The sequence below is a fragment of the Montipora capricornis genome, chromosome 11, assembly GCF_036669925.1.
Source record: "Montipora capricornis isolate CH-2021 chromosome 11, ASM3666992v2, whole genome shotgun sequence".
Classification (NCBI taxonomy): Eukaryota; Metazoa; Cnidaria; class Anthozoa; order Scleractinia; family Acroporidae; genus Montipora; species Montipora capricornis.
Window position 1 is genome coordinate 35,806,214 of NC_090893.1, and position 27,500 is coordinate 35,833,713.

Below are 27,500 nucleotides of genomic sequence, written 5' to 3' on the forward strand. Positions count from 1 at the left end.
ATGAAATAATTTCTGTTTTCTCCCCCCTCAAAATGTGACTTATAGTATTATTTATGGCTTTTGACTGTTTAGTTTTGAAACCCCACGCTATTTATTTGCTCAGGAATGCAGACAGAGTTTGATGAAGTAAGAAATAAGAACTAGAGAATGACCAATCCCTTGTTCTTGGTGAGGAGTCCCTTGATCTTGCCTGGAATTGTCTCCTTTATAATTCTTTAATAGTTTGGCGATACAAAATACTACAAGTATTGACAGGAGAACCCTTTGCTGGAAATACTTCCCTCATGGAAGGGTTTATACCTCAAGTTACAATAAGTAAGAATTAAACATCTAATGAAATCTTAAAATATATAGAAAACTGGGAATTATGTACAATAATAAACTAGAAATAAAATTAATTATTAAACTAGTAAGAAAGATAAATTAAGAGAATAGAAATATCCTTCTGGTGTAGATAGAAGTTTAACAGATCCTTGAATTATTTTAAAGATTCACTTTTTTTAAAATGTAGAGGCAAAGAGTTCCATGATTTCGTTACTCAAAAGAAATAAGGAAATTTTAAAATATTAGTTCTTTCATATCTAATTTTGAACTGGTATTTATCTTGTCTGAGATTATATTTAGAACTGTCAACTGTTACATGATAATAAGTCCATAAAGTCTCCTTGAGGCCAAGGAAAAATGATTCACGTTATGAAGTCTCTCTCCATAACCTTCACAAAAATGTTAACCTTAAGCCGAAACACTATCATTTAGATAATGTTTAGGCCTAAGGTTAGCATTTGTGAAGGTTTGGGTTCTTTCATCAGCTATAGTACGCTTCACCCCCTACCCCCACCTCTGGAATAGTCAAGCCGGCTCCAGGGGAATTTGAACCCATGACCTCAGCGTCCGAGGGGGGGGGGGGTTCCATATGGGAGTCCCCCCCAGGCCTCAGCAACGCTGGTCGTAGTTGGGAGCAGGTCAGTTTTTGTTCCTGTGAAGGAGCCATAGTTACTAAAACAAGGAATGACCTACAATAAGCTGCGATGGCCTACTTAAATGACTTACAATCAAAGAGAAAGACAAAAGAGGATCAGGGTGAAGAATTTGGTGAGCGGGAAAAAAATCCATTGTGCGTTGTCACGCAACGCTTTTAGTCCATTGCATGACAGCCCAAATGACGACAGCAATTACGCACATGGCTTTGAAGGCAGAAACAACTGCGAAAAGACCCTTGCTTGGTTTTCCATTGTTTTAAAGCTAAAATGAAAATGTACAAATATCAAGGCCTTGCTTGGCAACGGTAAAATCTTAATTAGAGCAGGAAAAAATAGAGATTATCCCTGGTTTTCCTAACCTGTTTAAGACATTTAACCCGAAACCATACCCTGTGTAAGACAATAATGGATATCGAAACTCTTTCTTATTTAATCCATTGGCAATCACAAAACTATTTACAGCTCGATCAACAGAGTAACGAGTAACGTAGTTTACATTAAGCACTGAACGCCTTTTTTAGGGTTTAGTAAAGGGCTATCATAACACTAGTAATATAGTCCAAGAAAAGATATCCAGTTTAATTAAGACAAAAATTGATAAATCGATACCCTGATTAAGACAAAAAATTATAAATTCGATACCCAGTTTAAGACAAAAATCCCGAAAACATACCCTGGCTGGCCGCACATCCCCATTAAGTACCTCCCCCAACCCGGGATTGTAGGTCATTGTAGATCATTGTAGGTCATTGAAGATCACTGTACGTCATTGTAACTCTTTGTAGGTCATTGTAGATCATTGTAGGTCATTGTAGCTCATTGTAGATCATTGTAGGTCATTGTAGGTCATTGTAGGTCATTCCTACATTCCCTACGGTAATTTTTTTTATTTCAAAGTACTGCAACTCAACTTATCAAATTTAACGGTAACACAATAACAATAGAAATGTAAGTGAAACCCTTGCACACTTCGTAACTCGAACAACAATGTAATTAAATTTCAACGTGTTTTGCAATAATATTGAGAGGTGTGAAAGTAAGTACTGATGCAATTTTTGAACGGCCGTAATTTTCATAGGAACGTGCAATAATTAAGGCCCCCTCCACACTTATCCGTTTTCGTTTGAAAACGCAACTTTTTCTTTACGGATACGGTTTCCGTCCACACGTATCGTGGAACTTTTTGAAAACGCCATTTTCACGTGTACGTATGGACGGACAAAATCGATTCATCGTATACGTGTGGACGGGCGAAACGAAAACGCTACGTGTGGACGCGAATACATTTGATAACGGAGAAAAAAAGTTGCGTTAAATCAAACGAATACGGATAAGTGTGGACGGGAACTAAGTTGGATAAAATCAATGCCATGTACAAACTCAGTTTGAAACATGTCACGGGGAATCAAATTCTTTGGCATGATACATGAAAGTTGTTTCACTTGTAGAATTTTTATCTTGCAAGATACAGCCATGAATTATACAGTGGAACCCCGTTTATACGGTCATCAACGAGCCTGAAAATATTGGCCGTATTAAAGGGGTGGCCGGGGTGGTCAACCGTTCACTTGAGCCTCGATACGGTGAGAGAAAATAAGTGAACGGTTGACCAGCCGTGTCAAAATTCGCTGTAAGAGAGCCTCGAAGGGACGTATACAAAACATGGACCACCCCTATGAACCCGGTCAATGGACCCCTTCATGGACTCGGTCCATGGGCTACCCCTGTGGGGGTAGGTTTGGTTCTGCGTTTGGTCCTCATTTTGCAAAGTTACAAGAACAAAGATCTTTAGACGAAAGAGGGAGGTGATCTTCACATTTATCTGGACAATTTAAGCAATTGTCTCTAATTATAAACACCTCAAAAATTCAGGTGGCTTTAACGGGATTCCAACCCATGACCTCTGCGATGCCGGTTGAACGAACGCTCTGCCTTCTGAGCTTTGAAGCCACTCAGTTGGGAGTTGCAGGTTAATTTGTTGGGGTCATTTGTTCCGGTGAAGGATTCGATGAATGTAATGAACTTATATTTGAAACGCGGTTTATAGACGAAGCCCTTTGGAGCCACCAATAGGTGGTTTAAGTGTCTATAACAGGATACTGCTTAAATCGATTTATTTTTAGATTGAATTTCCCGCTAATGAGACTCCTGCAGGAGTCCGATGACCAATCACAAGAAACTAACTTGACGTCATAGCGTCACCAAACCGCAATATACCTTTTCGGCTTGTACATTTTGTTTTCCCAATACAGATCATGTGATAATACTCAGGAGGTTTGGTCTTTTGTTTTGTTCATTAAAATGAGGGCATGCAAGCATGAATATGCCTGATCTGTATTGGGAAAACAAAATGTACAAGCCGAAAAGGTCTATTGTCTTTTTGCAGAAAAATTAGTCTAAAAATAGATAGTACATGGGCTCCTGGTCTGTAAAAATACCGTGACGTAGACTTAGTATGAGAGTTGTTCGCTCCTAGTCATGGACTCCTGCGTAAATTTTCCAGATAAGTGCCTGGATCACTTCTCTCTTTCGTCTAAAGAATTTTCTGCTTGTAAAACGTATTGAGTTTACAAAATGAGGGATGGTCCACAGGGGTAGTCCATGGACCGGGTCCATGAAGGGCTCCATGGACCTGGTCCACAGGGGTGGTCCATGGACCTGGGGTCTATGTTTTGTATACGTCCGCCTCAAAGGATTTTGAAAATTTGAATATTTTTCTCTGTTTCTAAGAAATGGATGCTCGCTGGACCTTGAAACTTGGTCACAGAGAAGTAAATTTATCCGTGTGGCCATCGCCGGAGTTTGAGCGTGACTGATGCCGGAAAAGTTTGATTTTATCGGCGAGATGTGTGGTAAGCTAGAAATAAGTTGCCAGCCTTTCCTTTATTCATGTTCATTTAGGTAGTCTGTATAGATCGTAGTCTATACAGATGTTAAATGCCGTGACATAGATCGTTGTCATGGGCTCCAGCTTAAATTGTCCAGATAAGTGCAAGTATCGCTTCTCTCTTTCGTCTGTGGTATTCTCTACTGGTAACTTTACAAAATAAGGGGTGGTCCACAGGGGTGGTCCATGTTTTGTATACGTCCAATTTGAGTCAAATATTCCTGGATAAAATATTCCCACGGTCACAATTTCACGTCAGAATCATTTGACAAAGATTGAACGTTTCACCTCAACACACCATCAACGCAATAGCAGTCCCGCGAGCAACGTCAGGCAGTGAATATTGCAACAAAACAGCGTTCGAAGGCGGTGCTTTATTACCAAAGTGGCAACGGCTTCGACCGTTGATAACAAACTGACCCTTACCGGGGCGGCGGACCGTGATTCTCATACAAATCCTTATATTTTTGTTGGCCATGCTCACACTGAAATCAACGTCATTTTCACGTAATGCCCGAAACGGTAAAATAAGCACCAAAACGCACAAGAATACACCAGAGGTGAGTCAGTTTTATTCATTTTACTGAATGAACGTTAAATTGAGCGTTTTTTTAGGCTTCATAATCGACGGGTATTTTAGTTCCCATACAAAGTCTTATAACGAATTAAAATTCTCAACGGCTGCCTGTAACCCAATACCGCTTGCACTCAAAGGTCATCTTCCCACTAGTAATTATTACACGCTCTCTAGTGACGCGAACTTGGGCTGCCTATGCAGTAACGAGGTGACCGTATTACCGAAGTGGCCGTAAGGCGGGGTTCCACCGCAATTATCTATCAATTTATTCGTGGAATACAGGACCGGTTTAATTACGCAGCAAAAATGTGGCACTTCCAGGAGCGAGTGGTATCAAGATATCAATGCTAAAAAAGAATACAGGATAATGGAAGGGAACAAAAGGAATGAAAAGAAGGAAGGGATGTGGAAAAAAAATTGGGGAGGGAATATGAAAGCTAAAGCTAAAGGACGGAGCGGAGGGAATGAAACAGAAGAAAAATATACTGGGGAAAAAACGAGAGAACGCAATGGTTTTCTTGATGACTACGATCAAATTCCACTTAAGGAGCTGATACTGTGCAATTTTTCGTGCAACTTGTCTTCCAACAAACGTTCTCTCATTACGAAACAAGTTTTGCGGGTGTTAACACTGAGCAACGTTTCAGGCAACTTGTCTTATTTCGATGATCACGTGAGGTAACGGAAAATTTTCATTGGTTTGTGCCGCAAACCGTTGTGACACAAGTTGCAGGACAGATGTTACACTGCGCAATGCTTAAAAAACTCATTGCAACTGTTGCGAAAAGTGGAACTCAATTCTACTTTCCGCAACGGTTTCTGCAACTGGTCTCGCAATGATTCGTGCAACTTGTCTTTGCAATGGTGTTGCGAGACAAGTTGCATGACGTGCATTAAACACGATCAACCTTTAGTTGTAAAGAAAATCATTGTTATAGCGGTTACCAATAACACGCGACCTATCGCCTTCAAAAGAGTCTGATAAAGTTGCGTTTTGCTGGACGTCAATCAAAGAAAAGCGGTTAAGATTTTGAATCCTTACACGTTTCCAAGGCGACTAGGCAAGAAACTGAGAATTTTACTTAGTTGAGAGAATTTAAAAGTTGTATAAATTAAGTTCCGAGGAAAATCATGCAAAAAGAAAAGGACACTTTTAAATTAAACAAATTAAATTTCTCTACACGCGCTAGACTTACAGGCATCGCTGATTTTGCAAATTATCACGTGCAACAATTTGAAAACTTTCATTTAAAAATACGATACCCTTTCTTTTAGATAAACTGGCTTGGAAATCAGTTTTAATAAAAATTACCAGCTGTCAGCAGATAACACTTTTAACGGCTTTTTTGGATTGACGTCCACCAATAGGCAACCGTACCCGACTCAAAAGAGTCGGGTACAGTTGCCTATTGGTGGACGTCAATCCACGATAGGTGGATAGGTCGCGTGTTATTGGTAACCGCTGTAAAACAACAATTACGTGGTTACGTAACTTTCAAAAGATACTGCATCTTTCAGAAACATGGGAACCTTTAATCAACGGTTTCGTTTTGTTCTGCCTTCGCCATCGGGTATCACAGGAATTGGCAGACTTGTTGTGGGCCGTTCCAAAAACAAGACCACTGGTTTGGTTTCTCGTGCTCCGATGATCCCTAAAAGGGCGGTAAATAACACTTTGCTAAAACCTACCATGATGAACTACAACAACTGTCCATGCTTTTCGAATATCACTGGTGTACGGGGCAACCCAAATCACCAAACAACACTGTTAAGCACACATTTTCTGCTCAAAATTTCAAGGTTTACTTTAAATGTGAATTCGTAAGTAAAACTTCCACTCAAAATCTCAGTGACTGTCGCTATCATAATCCTCAGCACTGACAGGTTTCTTTTTGTAGCTCCGTGATTTTTTCTTTGATCTTCTGTCTTCTCGGTCATCTCGATCGCTTCTATCTTCCCTGTGTCTTTCATCTCGTTCCTCCCGTTGCTCACCGCCGTGTTTTTCTTCGTCAGACATGTCCTCGTCAATGTCGTCGTCCTCTGTATACTTTTTCTTTTTTTTCTTACTCCTTTCGTAATCTGAGTCTCCACTATCCTCCAGTTCTGCGCTACCATGTCGTTTACTCTTCTTCGTTTTCTCTCTTTCTTCATCGCTCTCTGTCGACAAAACAGATGATCACTTAACCATACATCTTCAATAAGCGACAAAACGATGTTGAGACACTTGGCCCTTTTGGACCAATCCCCCCCCCCCCCCTCCCCCTTAATCTGTCCATCTAACCTCCTTCCCCTAACAATGTTGGTTTCTTTTACTGCCAAAAATTACTTTTTTCGTTACCAACATTGAGTTGGGGAGGGGGTGGGAATCTAACGTAATTTTTCATACGTAATTTTTCATACACCTTATTCCAAAATGGCCCCCATTTAAATATTCTTTTGTTTTTATTCAAATAAGCCCTTGATGCCTCGTTGTTAAGCTTAAAATTCAAAAGAATATTTTATCTTGAACGAGGCAACAAGGGCCAATTTGTATCCGCATAAATCAGCGGCCATTTTGGAATAAGGTGTATAATAGGCCACTTCGGAAAATACCATAATAATCTTTGTTTGTCGCCCCAAATTTTGCATAAGCATTGTTTCCAGTTTCTCTTGGGACTTACAATGGTCCCGAGAGAAAACAAAAACAATGCTTATGCAAAATTTGGGGGACAAACAAAGATTATTATGGTGTTTTCCGAAGTGGCCTATAGCAATCAATGCTTTAGTCTGCGAAGCGATTTTCATTTTCCAGCCCAAAACATCCGCTTTGTTGCATGCAAATTATCAACTTGATTACCTGGAAAGTTTCTTTCTTTGTCGCTTTCTTCATCCGCGCTCTGTGAGCTGCTGTACTTTTTCTCTCTGGCTTTCCGTTCCTTTTTTCTCTTATGATGTCTACGGATAAACATGGGACAAAAAAAGAAGGATTCTAAATGCTGAAGACAATTTATTAGTTAACAATAGATTTACTGGCTTTCAAATTAACATTACTATTGTTGTTATTAATACTATTATTTCATTTCTTTGTTTATTTTGTACATAACCTTACTTAGTTGGTTAGGTGAGTGTACGCCTGTTGTTGCGAAAGAACCTTCCCTGGCGTTTAAATCCCTTAGGTTTGCTATTTGCTGCTACAAAAGAACTACTCGTTCCTCATCCGACGAAAGCAAGAACCCTCACTTCCCCCTTGCCCGGTTTAGTTTACCAGAATGACGAATAGCTGGCACAAAAGATTCTTTACACTTTTGAGACGACTAAGCGAGCCTTGAGTCTCGCAAGAAAAAACGAATTCGCTCTGTTCTTCCGATTAAGTCTGACAACACGGTCTGTTGTTTTGGAGCCACTCCTTAAGACTGCGAAGATTGCTTTGCAGACAAGATTGAACATACGTGTTTCAAGTACTGCAATTCGTTATCAGCGATTTGCTATTTTGTCACTTTCGAATACCTCGATTCCAAACATTACAGTTTGACTTTGTTTTAGAGGACTTTTCCAACCACTTGCAAGATATCAAGAGGTTCGGTCTCAGTCTGAGGCGAGTAACACACTGCTAACAGCATAGCGAGTGCGGTTAGTGACAGTTAGGCCGAGTAGAAAAGATGCTCTTTTTTAAGCATTGCGAGGATCTACAAGTATTAACAGGAAATTCCTTGGTGCTCATCAACTCACCTTTTAGGTGATGGTGACAATGATGCACTCCTTGATCTTGCTCTGCCTCGGTCTCGCTCTTTTTCACGCTCCTGTTCCCTTTGTCGTTTTCTTTCTCGTTCCTCTTCCCTTTGCCTCTCCTTTTCTCTTTCGCGTTTCTCTCGTTCCCTTTCCCTTTCCCTTTCTCTTTCTCTTTCTCTTTCCTTTTCTTTTTGTTTTTCCTTCTCCCTTTTTCTTTCGCGTTCTTTTTCTTTTTCCAATTCCTTTTCTTTGGCTCTGTCTTTATCCTTAGATCTCCTTTTCTCTGTTTCTGTCCTCTCTTCCGATTTCTCTCTGTTCTTCTCTTTTTCTCCGTCTTTATCCTCCGAAGTATCCTTGGCTGGTTTCCTTTCTTTCGACGGAGACCTCTCCGGTGAAACGGACTTTTTTCTTTCTTTGGACCTGTCACGTGATCGAGACTTTCGCTCCCTTGACCTTGAACGCCGAGGTCTCCTCCTTTCCCTGTCGAGCACATCAATTAATTAGAGAGGAATTCAGTGAGTTTCGAATTCCAAGAGTCGTATTGCAGTTATTTGCCAACTTCACCTTATCTCGTGAAAAAGTCAGTTTAGATTGGCTAACAATTATTTGCTTGCCTAGTCGCATGGTCTAGATAACAACACGATACCACAGCTGTGGGAGATTGAAGACGACCTCTATATGTACCCACTGCATTTCATTTAAATCTGCCTGAATCGCTCGATATCATGCAATTGAACAAAAGTAAAGCAGTAGTGGCATGGCAACTCCGAAAATGACCTTATTTTTGCGGCCAAAGAGTCGGTTTAACCATCTTGATTATTTCAGTAGTGAGCTGTAGAACAGCAAGAAGGAAATGTCAAGTCTAATGTTTCAACAATCTGTAGTCCAGACACGAATCTAATTCCCAATTTTAGTAATAAGGTAGCCTCAAACCAATTTCAAGAGACGGTCTTTTGGAACAACATATGAAATACCGGTTATGGCGTAAGATTATTTTTACGTACGCCACATTCCTGATCCTTTATTTTGTCTTCAAACGCGTTTATCTCAAAACGAACTCGGTGACCTCCGCCTTTATATTGATGGAAGGTAATCAGCTGGCTAAGATAGAAACTCTCAGCAAAATTCTTTGCGGTGACTGTTGAGGCAGCTCTAAATCTGTTCAAGAGAATATTATTTTTGCTTGTGCGGAGAGTTTCAACTAAACCTGGTTCTCACTTTCCAGCAATAAAAATGACGGTGATACAGTTCGTTTTGGAGTCGTACTTATTTAAAGGCAAAATATTGGGTGGATTTAAATTGGCTCTCTCGTTGCCATGGTGACCCATTAAGTCACCATAACGATCGCGTCTTCTATAAATACCTTAACATAGCTGTTTGGCGGTACAGTATTGAAGAGTCAATCCTTATTACAGGTAAAGTTTCTTGAAAGTGTTGAAACTGATTTGAACCACGGGAAGGCTAGCCTGCGTAGCAAGTGTTCCTGTTCGACAGAAGAGCTTGGAAACGATTTTCCGCAAGCTGGCCGCGCGGAAGCCCCAACTTCCGCGCGGCCAGTTTGCGGAAAATCGTTTCGAAGCTCTTCTGTCGAACAGGAACACTTGCTACGCAGGCTACGGAAAGTCAAAAACGGACAATAGGGGAGTGGACTTGTAGCTGGTTGTAAAATGCTAATTCAAGGTTATTCATTTCTGTAGTAGACCATCTTTATCCATTTCACTATACCTGCTCCGAGATCGTCGATAATTCCTATGCCTTGAAGATGAGCGAGATCTACGTCGCCTGTCCCTAAATCTGTCTCTGAAACAAAAAGAAACTATGTTGCCCAAACTAAACTCCTTGACACAAAGACTTGAATTTTTCAAAGTTTGGACAATAACTCAAAAGGAAGGCCAAAACGGCCTGCTTCCCCCACACCGCCACACCCAACAAGATGAAGCTCGGAAAGAGGTGCAAATAACCCATCATATCTCAACAACTGAAAATCTTCCAGGAGGGGAAGCCTAAAACATAACAGCAGCTTCATGAAATAGGGTTTCTTTTAGGTGTAGATGAACAGGTTGGAATCGTGCGAGCAATTTCGTCCAGGATTGTAGTTAAAACCTGGGCTAATTCTTTACTAGACGTAACAATCAAGTAACCAGAACCTAACCTCATCTAACTCCAACCAGAAAGTCAAAACCGCAACCTACCTTTCCGTGTTCATTTTCATATTTTATCCAATTCCATTTCCTTATACTATGTTTTCCATTTCCTCTAATGCACCAAATTACTTTTTTTTCACGAGAAAAGAAAGCATCCCATACATGTCCAATAAACCGACATAATGAGATTGTAATGAGATTCCTGGTACGTCAAAATAGACATCACAAAGTGTCACAAAGTGTCCCGCTCTTTATGTCTCGCAAAACTGTTAATATTTTTTAAGGATTAAGGTTGGGAGACACTTTGTGATGTCTATTATGAAATGCCATGAATCTCATTATGTCGGTGTATTGGACAACCCTCCATACAGCAGCCCAACAAGTTTAACATTAACTGACCTGGAAGGCGAGCGTGAGCGTGACCGCCTTTTTCTCCGAGAACCTGACATGGAGCGAGATCTGCGTTTTGCTGACCTATGCAAATATACGAATTCCAGTTATTAAAACTTGATATTACGACAAGTTCTGTCACGTGTCGTGAGCCTTGCAAGAATTCACGCACGTCTTCCGTGTCCTGATTTTTTTCTTTCTTTTGCTGTGTTTTTGGAGATTAGCCAAAGACAAATACCTTACTGATCCCCTGGAGATTACCCAAGTTGCCTAACAAATATAGCGCAACATTTCTGATTTGCTCGCATACATCTTCTGGTACTTAGTGCTTGCTGACCGCATTTAATTTATGTCACAATTCATCCGTTTTATCCGTCGCTTGTTTTGTTTGAATCAGTGAATTTAGAATCGCTGGAAGAATTTAATGCAATGAATGCTGAATACTTCGTCTAAAGAGCAAGAGGAATGTATTAAATTTTCAAGAAATCAATGAAAAAATGCCATAAAGGACATTAAGGTGCATACGTGCAGTGAATATGTGCAGTGAACAGAGGGACAGGTTTTTTCACTTTAGTATGATTGCGTCAATAGATTTGATGGAGCGGTTTTCAATTGAGTGTCCAAAGTAATTAGCGAATTGCTTTGGTTTTGCATTTACTTCACTCAGTGATTGGTTCAAGGTTCTCGCGCCATTTTTCAACCAATCAGAAGTGAAACCAAAACCAATCGTGGCTCGCGCTTGCACATTTTCCCGCGCTTTGTTTCGGCTACGTGTAATTACTTCGAGTTTTGATTGGTCTACTGGATTGTCTCCGTCCTTTCTGATTGGCCAAAGTAATTACTTTGGTTTTGGTTTTACGACACTCAATTGAAACTCGCACTATACAAAATTTACTAAAATTAATGCTGACCTGGAAGGTGAGCGAGTGCGTGACCGCCTTTTGCGAGAACCTGACCTTGAACGAGATTTGCGTCTTCTGGACCTGCCAATCATTGAACTTCAGTTATTTAACAACGAGCAGTTATGACATTTTCAGCCATATGCTTTTGTGCACTTTGCACAAAAGAGATGAATGTGTTAGGAGTTCTGATTTGGAGTAATTTCCCTGGATGTGTTTATTGCAGTCGGCCAAAGACGTATCAAAAAAAACGCTCATGGCGCTTCACAATAAGTATAAGAAAATTAATTAAAAACTAATTTTAAAATGAACACAATAACTGTCAATAAATATAGAAAATAAATATGTTTTTAGATTCTTTTCAAATAAAGGCAGTGTTCCAACATTTCTGACGTGGATAGGCAGACCATTCCACAATTTTGGTGCACAGACTGAGAATGCTCTATCTCCATGTTTTTGTTCTTGATGTTGGTGTTGCTAGGAGTCCAAGAGAACTTGATGGCAACACTCGAGATGATTTTCTCTCCTGCAATAGTTCAGAGACATGCCCAGGGCACAGTCCATGACGAGCTTTGTAGACAAGGAGTAAAATTTTGAAAACAACGGGATACGAAACCGGAAGCCAGTGAAGTTGCTGTAACAAAGGGGTGATGTGATCGTACTTGGATGAACTAGTGACTAGTCGAGCAGCTGTGTTTTGAACCCTTTGCATTCTGTTAACTTGAAATTTATTCATGCACCTTGCAATGTGCTCTTCCTCGCTCATTCCAGTTTAACAGGTATAGGATTACACATATGGCTAATTACCACGGTTTTGCTTTCACGACATCAAGATAATATTGTAAATACAAACTGCTCATACACGCGCAGAACCATTCCAGTAACAACTACAAACTTGGACAGATGAAATGGAAAAATGAGACCACCCCTTACCCCAAAATCAATGATGGGAAAATGGGGCGTAATGGCCTTCGCACGGCTTTCGCACGGCTTCATTTCTGCAATTTGATTGGCAGCGAGAAGTGCAGTTTTTCGGTAACAATGCAGAAAAAAGGTAACTGGATGTAAAAATAGGTAAAAAAGTAAGCATTCTGATTGGTCAATGAAAAAAGAAGTTCGCAGATAGCCAATCAAATGCGAGCACTGGTTGGCGCAAGCTGAATTGACAAAATGGCGGACAGATTTGGCAACAACGCGAGGATGGCAATGTTTTCATTGAAAGTTTGAAGGAATCTGCAAAACAAAGACTACAACGGAAAGCACAAACAAGTGGATAATGAAAGCTTTGAACCGATCGCCCTTTTTTCTCATGCAATTTGGAATAAATGAGCACTTGTAAAATTTTCAAAGACCAAAAGTTGCACTCGCTCTGCGGGCTAGTGCAATTTTGTTAGCCTTTGAAAATTTTACTCGAAATCATTTGATTACCTATACAAATAAATTATGGCTGCTGCACGGTCACCTGTGCGAAAACACTCTATGAAGACAACTTCTTCGCAAAATGCTTGCCTGCCAATTCAAACCCTCGAAGAAGAAGCTCCGGGATTTCAGTGCGGCGGCTTAGTGAATTGTCACACGTAGTAAAACGATATGTCATGCTCCCTAAAAACATGCCGGCACTGCAAGCTACTGGCTGGCTAAGCAACTCTAAAGGAACTGCTTCAACCAGTCCATACTTTACCTTGATGTGGATCTTTGTCGTGACCTCGACCGGGAGCGGGATCTTGACCTGTCCGCTGAAAAAAAAAACTACAATAAGTGGCATAGAAAGCTTCTTAATAAAACTGCATATAAAACTTTTATATGCAATTTTAGTACGAATTTCTCTTTCACCCTGAAAGGTACGTGACATACCTTCCAGATTGACTTGTTTTGTTTTACACATGTAGTGAATGCCTTATCATCATCGTGCAACATTTTCAGACTTGCTCACAAGCTTTTTCTTATTGCTGGAAGCGTTTATTCTCGGTTTTCACATGACGTCACGACCGCCATGTTGGTGTCCTAAACAAAGAAAAGGCGGCCATGTTGGTGCCCCGACCACATCCTCCGGGAATTTAACTCTATTATTATGTAAACGCTTCCTTTTGTTTTCGTTGAAAAACATGGCTGTTGATCACGTGAGTGAAAACCAGCAATTTGCTTTGAATAGGCCATTTCCGAGTTCACGTCTGCCTCCTCTTCAAAGCAAGTCTAAGTGCGAAGTTTTTGTTATGGTAAATAGTTCTACTTTCCATATGAATGAAAACTAATTTACATAAGAAAAACTTCGTACTTAGACTCGCTTTCAAGAGGAGGCAGACATGAATTCGGAAAAGGCTTATTACAATGCACCCATTTAATTAGTGTCGTTTGTTCGCGGTTTCACAGCACTCAATATATGACAAACTTCGAGTAATCCAATGACGCCTAAATACTTCATCTGAAGGGCTCGTTGTATTTCAACATCAAAAAACAACACAGGTCGTAAAAAACGTTTTCCCGTCAATTTGTGACCAAGTTTTGCATAAAATAACAGTTTCACGCTATTCCTACATAGTGCAAGAAGTAGATTGCAATAACCCTACATTGTACACTTTAATTACTGTAAGTCGTTTGCATGTACATGTAGATTCAAGTTACTACCGGTAATTGCAAAACCACTAGAGAATCCCTACCTTCCCAAAATAAAGAAAAACGTTTTACAGAAAAAAGTCATACCTGGATCAATTTCATCTTCAATGATGGACGAGGCTTCTTTCACACGTCGCATGGCTTTATCAACATCTTTTCTGTCCTTGTCTGATGATTTTGATGACGGCTTAACAATAGCATTTTTGGAATGGTTGACTCTGGAAAATGATAAGTACAGTTTGTCTATGCACTTTGAAAAATGTGAACCAGAAACACTCTGTAAGTACAAGATAATTTTTTTTAGAAAGAAGGTTACACAACTTACACATAATCAGAGACTGTGCAAAGCGTCTTTGATACAATGTATCTGTCCAGCATTGATCTACATTTACATCGTACATCTATAATTATAATCCACAAAGGTTTTCCCCTTCAAATGGACTGGCCAGCTCTCAAGTCACAGCTTCTTATTTATGGCCTTCTACATGTACATAATGATTGTAAAAGGTTCCTTGCATTTAATCAAGGCCTCTGAAGGGGCACCCAATCCAGCTCATTAAGTAACTTCGTAACTTCTCCCGGGGACCTTGAGTAACAAGACTTTACCCATAGTGCTGATCGGTGCTGTTCAGTCCCTTCTCTAAACCAAGAATGTACTTAATGAGGTATGGGTCCCATACACTACTAGCACATTCTAAGTGTGGTTTTATCAGGGATTTATATGCCCTCTCCTTGATGGAATCTGGAGAGAGGAAACCAGGAATAGCCAGAGGAAAAAACAAGCTGTCAGTGATAAGAGGAGGACAAACCAAAATCACACATTGATGCAATCCATGGATTTGACGCTACACCTCAATGGTGGGCGATGTGGTCTCTTTTTTTGTTCATGCTCGTCACGGTAAAGCACAGCACGGTTAGGTGCAAAGAAAAAGATAAAGGAATCAATCAACATTAATTTTTTCTCCACTTATTCCTTTCTTGATATTCACTTTACTACTGTTTTGTGCATAGAGTAAATTGTATACTGAAAAGAATCCTTACTTGAGAGGTCTGCCACCAAAAATTGCTCCATTGTACTGCAAGGCGGTATTCACTGCACTGGGCTCAGAAAACTCAACGAAAGCAAACCTTGAAAATAATAATATTAATAATTTAGTATCAATAACACCTTTACTCATGTTGCTTTGCTTGTACACAAAACCTCCAACAAGAATTTCACACTGGTTAAAAGCCTTCAGATGTCCTTTTACAGATCCTGTATCAGGGACCTCAGTACATAACAACAGTTGTGGAAAGTGTGCAATGTGCTAGCCAGGGTATAAGAGATATAAAAAATCCAATACATGGGCAGTATAAAATATTGACAAACATGGAAGCTTACATGTATATTAGCTTGTGGGAAACATGTACTATGATGAGATCAAGTGAAATGTGCTTTACAGCAAAGCAGGCACAACTTAAAACCAATAATTATTGATGCGTTTCCCCTCTCCTCAAAAACCAACATATGTTTGATTTGATTTGCATTAACTTGTTGATTTCAGTTTACAGTGTCTCTGCAATTAGTGCTCCAGTGCTAGAACATTGGAAACTTAAACAAAATTCCTTTCCTTTCCCTTTTCCTTTCTCAGGGAACAGGGCAGCATCACAAAGCCAGGGAGGCTTACATGCATTCCATTCCTTCTGACAAGGCGTTTTTTCCAATTAAGTAAGGAAAAAACACCTTTTCCTGCTTTCTTGACTTGATTAGATTTTTTGGTTTCTTAACAAAGCATTTTCAACTTTGCCATTGCTTTAGGGGTAGCCAGGTGCAATGACTTCCTACAAATAGGTGGCAGCTAATTCCTTGAACTATTGAGACGTACATGTAAATGGAATGTAATTTTCTGATTACGGTTATTCCCTGGTTTTGCATTGCGCAACCCTATTGCGCATAATTTCTTGTGTCATTGGTGTGCGCTACTGCGCACATTGAGAAAATGGCGGATTTTCCTTGATGCCGAGTATAATCCATCAAGGAATGGCTATTTTCTCTTGAAAGAGTACATTGACCCCCATTTTTTATTTCATAATTATATTTGCTGAGAACGCTGTCTTCATGGAGTAGTGAAAAAATCAGCAGAAATCTATGGCCAGTGTTTTATCATCTCCTTAACTTGTTACAACACAGTGCAAAGTTTCATTGGAAGTGACAAATTCTATTACTAAGGAATCACCCCAACATATTAAAATTCCCACAGACTAACGCTATTCATTCCTGGCCAATACTCAGTGTATCTGGCCTTTCACAGGGAACTTTAGCTTTCTGTGTGAGCTCCTTCAATCTTTTGGTGCAGACTCATGGGAATGATACAGAGCTGTCCTTGGAAAATTAGATCAGCTTGCTATAACTGAGAAATACAGATGGCAGGTATCAGCCAGGCAAGTATGTCTTATGGTGTATACTTGCCCAGACAAATTTTGAATTGCCTGGGCAAAAATGCGGAAGTATAGAAAATGGTTGATAAAATTACTTGAGCGTTCATGTTTTATTTTACACTCTTCTCAGAAATTACAAATTTAGACTCTGGTCTATTACGTTATTTGCACTGTGGGAACCCAGTTTACAGTGGTCCATATCTGCCACGGCAAAATGTACTTGAATGTAGCTTACAAGGTTATGATTCCTGTCTAGTGTCTTCCTTTTATACATGTATGCTATCAAGATTTTGTGTTTTTCCAGTTCTTAAACAGCAGGTTCTGCTGCACTTGTTTTCCTTTTTGCTGGAGGTGGCGAAACACCTTGTAACTAACCCCACATTATCAGCTGAGACCACGAGTCACCGTTTGCTCTTTGCTAAACGACTTGCTAACAACCATACCAGTGGTGAGATACATCAGATTGAGCCTGCAATTGTTTCATGGAAAATACCATGTGGTCAAAGATGGCGCCAAAATTGAGATTTCCTTGCTGAGAAAAGCTGCATGTTTATTCCTTATTTCCTGGGAGTTTCCAGTGAATGAAAAGAGATCAGAACGAAAGTACACTGTATATTATAACATTTGATAGCATTGGCGAAAAGATATTTACAACACCGGGCGACCTTTGGACCTTTGGAATTCTTACACTCATCCAGGCAGGGTTTTAGTCGTGTAGGACGTCTGGATGAGCTCAAAGCATGTCCTTTACTTGCCTCATGTGCTTTTCGGCTTTCCGTTTGGAAATTATTCTTTTTGATCCTCAGGGAGTATTGCATGTTTTTGCTATTTTCGGAAATTCTCTACAAAACTCGCAAAACATTTTGTTTTCCTTTCAGTCAAACCTCACCCATTTGTATTTATCCTTACCGTGAGCCTTGTCCTTGTTTCTGTTTCGACATACTTTTTCTCACGTTATAACTCACCAAAGAAAAATAGATACGATTACAATCAGACCTTCAGAGGGGGAAAAAGTCTTACATGAAGTACTTACCTTCAAAATGAAAATCCGCCATATTGAATCCCCCAGTGCGCTTCGTTTCAAGTAGAACCCAGACTTTTATTCGGTAAGAGAATGCCTAGCACTTTTTGATTGTTTGTTTTTGAAACATTTGCTTTTTGCCAATTCTTAGTTTGTTTCGAGGCTTTTAGCACTTTTTGGCACGAAAAAAATACATATATTTCTCAGAGTGATTACTTTACTCGTCCGGCGGTCTAGTTGGGAAGAAAATTACTCGTTTTCGGAATTTTTTACTTTGGACTACCATTAAGTTCGAGCACTGCAAACCACATAAAATTAGTAAAATGTCAAGAAGAACATGAACTTTTTTTAAGTGTCAAGTGTATTTAGTGCTGTGGTACTAATTGGGGACATTGTATGGAAACAAATCAAATCAAGACATATCAAATCATAGGTTGATTTTTGAGGAGGGAAAACCAGAGTTCCCACTCCCTTTGGAAAAACCTCTCGAAGCAGAGTAGAGAACCAACAAACGCAACCCACATAAATATTATGACCCCAAATCTGGGAATCAAACTCGGGCCACATCAGTGAGAGGCGAGTGCTCTCACTGGTCACTATGCCACAGAGGTGATCTCTGCTCCATAAAAATGTAGATGCAAAGACAAAACAAAGCAGGGAGTATATCGTTATTGCAGTCAAGAGAAGTTTTGAAACGTCAGCCAGATTCAGATGGTTTGATAAAAGTTAAGTAAATTATTTTAACCAAAACAGTTAACCCTTTGATGCCCAAACTGATTTCACTCTGTCTAATGCCAGATGATTGTACTCGTCAATGGGGAACCCCTGGGAGTCAATGGGTTAAAAATGATAAATAATAAATAATAATATATAACTATTCATACATGTAATAACATTACCTTTTTTTTAAAACTATTAATTTTCTTAATTGCAATATTATTATAACATTACCTGGTGGGCTGAGTCTCATCTCCTGACATTCTAACGTAACGGATCTCACCACAGCCAGAGAAAAATGCCATGAGTTGTTCAGCAGAAAGCTGTTATACAGAAAATGAAGAGGAATAATTTTCATTCACCACAAATCTGCATGTAATCCAATTTGTTAGTGGAAAGACATTACTTACAAAAAAATTATAAGAAAGGAGAGCAATAGTCAATACCACCACCAAAAACAACAACAATATTATTGCTAATAAACGAGGCACTAGGAAGAGCAAGGATGCTGAGGAAAGTAATACATTTCTAGAGTAAGGAGATAAATTATAAGGGTCCTTTCATCATGGGTTAAGACTTGCTCAGAAAGTATATTGGTATAATATAAGATTAACCAGTGCACAAAGCAAATGAAAATGACAATGATGATGATCATGATAAGGTACATGTACAGAATACAGAGAAGTTTCTTTAAAACATGTGGTAATGCAATAATGATAATAAAATTATTATTATTATTATTATTATTATTATTACAATTACAATGAAGGTTTAGACCAAACATGTACCTTTCAACCGGAGGTGCAATGTAACTTACATGTATAACTATCGCACATGCATGATTGCATCAAAAAGCTGGTTTTTGTGACATATTCCCACATAAAACTCTTTATTAAGCCAAAAAAAAAGTTAATTATAATCAAATCACACCTTCTAGTATTGAAACTGACCTATTTTTATTTCTGCAGAGGTACGCAGGCATCGATAGAAGAAAAAAGTGTGAGGGAAAAAGCTAAAAAACTTTCCGTGTAGTCCCTGAGTGAAATGCATGATCTTAATTAAATGATCAAAAACCAAGTTGAAAAATAATGTACAGAGTTTAGTGACAACAGGGCATTGCACCAGGGTACAATGTGAAATCAATGGAATGTGATTGGAAGTGATAGTTTGTTACGGTCATGTAGAGTTGAAGTCTCCACTTACACAAAAAGTTACGAATGTAAATACCTAAAAATGGTCTCTATAATCCACTCACTTTTTCGCTTGATGTTGCCATTTAAAACTGGTCTTTAAGAGGTACACATACATGTATGTCACAGAACTAGTTTGTTTTAATTTTACTAAAATCACAACAAACTCAATTACCATGTTGTTACATGTATGCAGTTATGACTCTCTATGAGCCATGTATTAGTCAAGGGTGAGTTAAGTTTTTGAGCTTACTCTATGGTGAGGAAAGGTTGCCTTATACATGTGTACATCACAAAAATAATTATGGTAAACTGAAATAAGATAATTTGTTATTTACTTTGTGCTAAGCATTGTTCCGCCATTTGCTGTTAGGCATTTGCTGTTAGGCACTAAGCAAAACAAATGTCTATTTCGCATTTCCTCTTTGAAGCATTCTTACCGTGGTATCCAAGTTTCCAACATAAACAGTTCTTCTTATTTCATCAATTTTGCTAGGGTCCACATTGGTCAGTGGTGGCGGAGCTGGTAAGGGTGCTGGCACTGTAAGCGCGGTGGCCAACTAAAACACAAGTAAGAAGAAGACAAAGGAGAATATGAAAAAATCCAACTCAAGTATACACCACGTCCAGTGATAAAAAACCTATTGAGAGGAAGGAACCATAATGTTGAAGAGGTATTCCAGACCACTAAAGGCAAATCTGCTCAGTGGCAGAAGATTAATAATTCTAATCACTTTGTTTCATTTCGGTAAAATTCAGCAAGGCAAACTACTGAGGAAATCTTGCCACAGAGTAGAGCATGAGTTTCAAATCCAGTGATTCAAAAGGAAAGCTTAGTTAAGAAATGTTATGCTGAAAATTTACAGACTGTGAAGTTGGTCTGTACACTATATCAACTGGATTTATCAATTTAATACGACAGACTAGAGACTAAAAATAAAGCTGTCATGTGTTAACATTGGTTCCTGATGAGAGAGAATCAGATTGATAACTGTGTAATATGGGACCTGAAGATACAATTATAGCACTTATTTTATTTATTCAAAATGAAAAAACTTTACAGTGCAACATTTGTGTAAGTAAATAAGACCTGTTACTTACCCCAGGAATCACAGTGGAAACTACACTGGGCACAATGGGGACCTAAGAAGAAAAATTAGAAAAGACATTTTTGTAAGAAGAGGAGTACATGTGTACATGTAGTAGAAAAATGCATGTCTGTTTTTTTGCACGTTCACAAATCGATAATTCTCTGTTGCACTAAGGGTGCAAGCTCCTTTGTTAGGATTACCTTAATTCAAGATTCTTTTGATAGCGGACGTAAAGATAGCAGAGTAACAATAACTCTCAAAAAAAAGAAACGATCGTTTTCAATTTACAAAACATGTTTCGACATACTCATGTCATCTTCATTTGCAACTGAAGATGACATGAGTATGTCGAAACATGTTTTGTTTTGCAATGGCAGATCAGAAAGCATATCAGCCACACTTGGAATGACATATTACATGTACATGACTGTACAGTGTACACCTGACTACTGTACATGTAAACCAGAAGATTTTTTTTCCTCTTTCAAATTTATTATTTAATTATAATTCAAAATTCAGACGTTACACTGTGCCAGAAGATTTGACCTTGGTCAATTTGCTTTATTATTAACTGTAGCCAATAGATTTTCCTTGTAGGCAAACAGGCCATGTGATCATACCTGAGCTGGTATGGGTGGGGTGGGTAGAAGGCCTCCTGATGATCCAGTAAATCCTCCAGCAACAGCACTTGCAGGTGCTGCCAACTGAACTGCTTGAGATTCATCTGGTATTGTTCCTGTTAATTAATGCAAACAAATCCTTCTTCTTACAACATGATACAATCTCCTCACATTACTATCCTACAGGTACATGTAGTAATAAACTAAGGGTTGACAGAAAAAAATACACCATGTTCTAAAGAAGCAATCAATGTTATTATTGGGTACAAAATTAATGTCCAAAATAAGATGGGTTAAACAATACTACATTAACCCATTGAATCCTGGGAGTGAGACTGAACAGATTTTACTGTCTAATGGGAGGTAACTTTAGTCATCTGTGGGGGAGGGGGGGGGAGCAGTAATTAGGGGTCAATGGGTTAAAGTCCTTTTCCAATCCCAAGTACATAAATTTTGTAAGATTAGGCTCTTGATAATAGACAAGAGAGCTCAATAGGTACATGTAATACACTGTACATAGGACAACTCCAATCATGATGATAATATACCCATATCTTTAGTAACAGTTGTCAAACTGCATGTACTTCCTTGCTTTGTGTTTGGGATAACATACAGTATAACTTAGGCCTGTTTGGATACTACAGTACATATACATGTACAGTCATGTATATATACTTGAACTTCTAATAACAGGCCTAGATTTTCCACGTACAATAATTACATCATTGTGGTATATTACATTTAACTGTACCGTTATTGTTTTATATTAGAAATTGTTTTTAACCCATTGACCCCTAAGAGTGGACTGACATGTACATGTGTACATGTAGATTTTACTCTTGTCTAACACCAGACGATTTTATTCGTCAATGGGTCAATGGGAGGAAGGGGGGGGGGGGGGAAGGGGCGTCCTTAGGCTTTTGAGGTGTGAAGATGAAGATTGATGAAATTAAATCACTATATTATTATTATACTGTACATCATCTCAGATTCCCCGTACTTACTGCAGTAACATAAAATGTACGCTACACACATTTGTACTTACACTATAAGGCGAGTCTGAGATTTCCTCAGCTGCTCAGAAAGTGGTGAAGTAGAAAAATGAACAGGAGACAAAAGGAATAGGAGACAAAAACACAACATAATTTGACATACAAATGTACATGTACATTGTAAAAGCCTTGTATCATTTGTAACACCTCATTACTACATGTACTACATTGAAATGACAGAGGGAAGGAACTGGCCTTGAAAATGTACTCTCAGGACACATCAAAACACACGCTTATTATTCCGAAATAAGAAAAAATTGTTAATTTGTGTTGAAGCAATGCATCTTCAACACCATTATAATGATGGTAGACAAACAAGTTTTTATATGCCATTATCTGAATCTATGCTCACCATCTTGTACTGGAACAACTATCAGAGCTCTGTCAATAAACACTGTGTTTGTCAGATGTTGTGCTACATGTACACTGGAAGGGTCTGTAAACTTGACAAAGCAAACACGTGTGGCTGTACCCAGGTGAACCATAGGATCTCTGAAGAAAAAAGTAAAATAAAACAAAAAAATGTTATTACGTTACATGTAAGTTTCTGTCCTTAAGTCCTCCTCCTTGTTCCCTTTGTAAAAATGACAATTTTGATTTGCTTGTCTCTGACCTTAATTCTAGCAGCTTTCATAACTTACATTCAAATTCGTAACTACCGTAGTTATTCGGTTATAAGGCGCACTCGGTTATAAGATGCACCCCAAACTTTGCAATTTAATCAAGCTAAGTTCTCAAACTGAAAATTACGCGAAAATACTCGGTTATAAGACGCACCCGAAAATTGAGAGTTATCAAAAGGATGTGATGAATTTGAGAACAACTATCCTTACACAATTGGCATGCGAACTCTTTTTGTTAACGTAAACAAAGTGAAAAAGTCACACGTTTAATGATATACGCAAAAACAAAAGCTAAAAGTTGACACCTGAAAATCATAACATACAACGCATACACTTTTATTTGAACCTTCCGACATAATAAATAGTCAGAGTTCAGACTTCAGACGTCAAGCGAAAGCGAACGGCGATAAACTCCCACCGAAAGTCATATTCAAAGGTGTTCGACAGCTGAATATCAACACGCCACCAAGGATGCAACCTTCAGTGCACAAGAAAGGCTGGATGAACGAAGAAGGTATGTTTTATCTCCACACTGTTTGTTCAGAGAGGAAACTTTTCATGCGAGCGACAAACACGATTCTCGGAATTCGAAACAAGGTTCAACCGATTGTGTTGTGTTCATTGGTATCACGTTACTGAGCACGTGCTATTAAGCATGTATGCAAATTTCCGTTTGTTTACTTTTCTCTTGACGTCGTTTAGTGTTAAAGGTCTCTAAAAGCGCTATTCTTTTTTTTAAATTGACAACTAGTGTCCTTTTCTCGTGTTGTTTAAACTGCAAGTTCTTCTCAAATTGTGATCTTAAGATTTTGTTGCGCGAAAATACTTGGCTATAAGACGCACCCCAATTTTAGCACTAACTCGCCACCCAAAGACAGATTTTTCTTGAAAAAACCGTGCGCCTTATAACCGAATAACTACGGTAATGATTATTTTCATTTTTTTGTCAATCAATCACTGACATCACTAGTAGCAAAGAATCTCAACAGAATGATTCTCAACCCGATCCAACCTGAGACTGAAAAGCTAAGAGAACGTTTGATATATACAGTACCAACTTAGGTGTGGTATATTAACTCACAGAAAGCACAGAAAAGGCTTCAGATTACATCATACCAAACCCCACCCCCCCTTTTGAAAAATCCTGGCTACGCCCCTGATCGGATGCCGAGTTTGCCAATGGCATACATGTAGCTCTGGTTATGAATACAGTGAAAGAGGCAGAGGAGTTAATGGGGAGGTCGAGGTGGAATCTGTGTCAAGAGTTTAAAACACTTACATGTAGTTTGGCTTCATTTTGAAAATGTGTTGAAGTAAAATACAGTCCAAGATAGAGGGTGAAGACTGACAAAAACACTCAAGCACACCTTTATAATGTTTTGAAGTACAACTCTGCTGTCACTAAGCTACAGTACCGCTCAAAGGTAAGTTGAGAGTCACTCGCGAGTCCCAAAACTTGACTCGAGAATCGAGTCCCGAGTCGAGTTTCACAACTCATGAGTTGCGTCTTTCAAGTTTCGAGTCGAGAAAAATGAGCCTCATGCTTGACTGATCTCTCGAGAAATAAATCAGACAAGCAAAGCGCACTTGTGTGTTGTACATCTGTCGAAAAAGCAAGTCGGATATCAAGTGCAAGTAGTGCTGTTGACGAAATACATGTATGCACACAGTTCCTGTCGCTCCTTTCCTCAAAGGATCAATGAATAATCTGTTGCGATCATGTACAAAACGGCTCTCTTCACAATCGACTTGAACATGCTCGCTTGACTTAAAACTTAAAACCTGAAGCTTTCTTTACCCTGATAATAAGCGTTATTGATCGTTGATTTTAATTAAGCAAAGAGAATGTAATGCCTTGAGAAAGCGATCTCAAATTTACAAAGTTGTGATTTTTTTCAACGGTGCTCCCATCACATTATTGTTCGTATTGGTAAATCATGATTGGTTGCTTTAAATAAAGTGAGGCTGCCTGGTAAGGCAGTTGCATTATGCGCCGATCAAATCGAAACTTCAACATCCCCCCTCTCCCCGGGACAAACACGCGCAAGCCTGACAGTCTGCGCCGGCTCGTTTCAATCCACTGCCTCTTCACTTTACAATACTTCGTGTTTGAAAATAATGGTTGCACGATTTGCGTCAGTTCATGTGCATGGTAAATGTATCTGACAAGTTTTCATACAACATGCAAATGAAGATTTTCATCTTTACTCGATTGTGTCGTGCTTTTGGCTTAAGGAGGCTCAAAATAGTTTCTCCTTTTTCCAAACAAATGAACATATTCTGTTCTTAGGTACAGTTGGGTAATCACATCAAGACAAAATTTGGCCAGGGTATTACAGTGCATTTCACAAAACTTTTGACAGGCAATTTGCGAAGTTCGTTGCAAATTTTATAAGTTCGCTTCGAATCTGAGAATTTCATTACGTAACTGTCAATCAAATGGCGAACTTCGAAACGAACTTGGGAATTTCGCACTGAACTTCGTGGGAATGAGCACTCAACACTCATCAAAAATGCGTTGTCCGCGCAAGCTGTTAAATACTGGTAAAGTACATGTATATTTTCATTTTCAAGAGTCAGTGATTCCTTTGGAATAACGCTGAATTTCTTGAAAGAATATAAACCAAGATCTTGCGTTATGCTGCGGCTGCATGCAGGCGACGAGACATTTTGGGCAAATATTGGAACATTGTCTCATTTCCTGTCCTATTTGAGATGGTCCTTTCCATTCTAACCAGCTTTCAATAATTTTCTGCCGAACAAAACTTGGAATTGCCTTTCCTTGCACGGTGAAGGCACTCATTTCAAAACAACAACCAAGAGCAATGGTGAAATTACTTCGCCACATTCCCACGAAGTTCGGCTTGAAATTCCCAAGTTCGTTTTAAAGTTTGCCATTTGATTGACAGTTACGTATTGAAATTCCCAAGTTCGAAGCGAACTATGAAATTTACAACGAACTTCGCAAATCGCCTGTCAAAAGTTTTGTGAAATGCACTGTAAGGTAATTTAATTTAAGCATTCTATCTTTCTTGTTCTTGTTACTAGCATAAAATAAGGAAAACTCTGTGTTATGTATACCAGTAATTTAATTAAGCAGTCTATGTAGTCCATCAATCCATGTAAGCTCTTTCTGTTTCATATTCTTTTATGTAACGAGGGGGTCCAGGAATTTCTTTTCATGTTGTACTTTGTAATGTATTGTGGCTAAATAAAATGAACTGAACTGAACTGAAGCGTAAGTGGCTTCTTACAAAATCTTTCAAGGAAGTCATACATGTAATTTAAATTAAAACGAGGAAAATCTTCTCTTTTCTCCCTTTGGTGAGGATTTTGCTCTGTAAACGGAGAATAATTAATGCTTTTGAAAACAGTCATAATTTTTTTCTACTTCCGCTTGCGTTGCTATGTAAAGCTACCCATTCTTACGGTGCAATAGCAGTCAGCCTTGCTTTCAAGACACAATTCCACACTGGATACCTTGCTTCGCTAGCCAATCAGATGGCGAGAATTCTCCTAGCTACTAGCTATGCAATTCTCACTGAAAGCCTCCTCTAAGGACAATCTGCTATGCTCCCCTATTTTGCTCTTTTGGAATGTACCTTTTTTGTCATGATCAGGCAATGCAATTTTGATTTCTGGGATTCCCTTAATCCCACTCCTGACACCAGGCTACGTCTGGACTATTCTTGAGCGATACTTGCTTACAGAACTATTACTCAGTGTTCAAGAACAACAGACAGCTCTTTAGCTGCATGCTCAAAAATGCATACAAGTACGAACCATTCATTAATACAATAGACCAATTTCGATATATTAAAATTCAGTCCTAAACAAAACGCATCATCTCAAGGCTCTGGGGAATAAAGAAAAGTATAAGGATTTCTATGAGTTTTCAGAGCGTCGTGATGATGCCTTTTGTTTTAAGAACTGACTTTTAATATATCGAAAGTGGGCAATTAAAACAGCAGAACTTTCTTCATCAGACCTCCAAACCCGGAGCTCTGCCCACTCTTCTATTACTGCTGGTAATAAAAACTAATAAATTTCAAGTATAAAAGAAGCGAAAACTTACTCGGGAAAGAGATGCATTTCCTCGATTTCTCCTAGAAAACCAAACAAGGTCTTCATTTGATCAACTGTGGCATTCTGCGCAATATTTGTCACCTGAATAACCCGCGTAATGGGTTTTTCTGTTCCTGTAGTCATTTTAATGGTAAGCGATGATTACTGGAATGAAAGGAAAGAAAATAATGCCCGTGAATTAACCATCAATGTGACTGACGGCCATGTGCATTGCAAGGAACGAGATGCGCTTCAAAACTCAAGGCCTGGTTACACTCAAAAACTTATGCCCAGTCCCTTCTCCATTTTCAATATGGCGGTTTGGTGAACAAATAATAATTTGAACCAAACTGATGTAGAATGATGAATGAATGGTCAGTGTCAAAGTAATGTTTTGTGAGATGACCGAATACCATCATGACGCTGCTTCAAAGAAGTTTACTGTTATGGACACGAGTAAAGGGTATCTTGCCATCGAAGGCCTTGATATCATTCAATACCGCTA

General features: G+C 39.0%; 2 protein-coding genes across 2 annotated transcripts in view; one reads left to right on the forward strand and one right to left on the reverse strand.

Annotated features, from left to right (window-relative positions):
* Positions 1 to 5,956: 5,956 nt before the first annotated feature.
* LOC138023688 (splicing regulatory glutamine/lysine-rich protein 1-like) lies at positions 5,957 to 27,249 on the reverse strand. Its single transcript, XM_068870728.1, has 15 exons — positions 27,006 to 27,249; positions 22,660 to 22,799; positions 21,256 to 21,371; positions 20,646 to 20,687; positions 19,985 to 20,104; positions 18,589 to 18,677; positions 15,240 to 15,326; positions 14,286 to 14,416; positions 13,267 to 13,321; positions 11,598 to 11,669; positions 10,696 to 10,770; positions 9,878 to 9,952; positions 8,153 to 8,632; positions 7,281 to 7,378; positions 5,957 to 6,601 (listed from the first exon to the last, which is right to left on the reverse strand). Exons 1-15 carry the CDS (start codon positions 27,137 to 27,139, stop codon positions 6,291 to 6,293), a joined length of 2,025 nt encoding a protein of 674 aa, XP_068726829.1. The 5' UTR covers positions 27,140 to 27,249; the 3' UTR covers positions 5,957 to 6,290.
* Positions 27,250 to 27,288: 39 nt separating this feature from the next.
* Positions 27,289 to 27,500, forward strand: part of LOC138023673 (adrenodoxin-like protein 1, mitochondrial) — an 18,562-nt gene continuing 18,350 nt past the window's right edge. Inside the window, exon 1 of the mRNA XM_068870716.1 lies at positions 27,289 to 27,500. This exon is cut by the window's right edge and continues 30 nt beyond it. Coding sequence (XP_068726817.1) covers positions 27,413 to 27,500 — 88 coding nt within the window. The 5' untranslated portion in view covers positions 27,289 to 27,412.

Coding starts and splice junctions, on each gene's coding strand:
- LOC138023688 (XM_068870728.1), bottom strand. CDS start 27,139: ATGACTACAGGAACAGAAAAACCCATTACGCGGGTTATTCAGGTGACA. Junction 22,800..27,005: donor GAAATGCATCTCTTTCCCGA/GTAAGTTTTCGC, acceptor TTTTTTCTTCAG/AGATCCTATGGTTCACCTGG. Junction 21,372..22,659: donor AGTTGTTCCAGTACAAGATG/GTGAGCATAGAT, acceptor ATTAATTAACAG/GAACAATACCAGATGAATCT.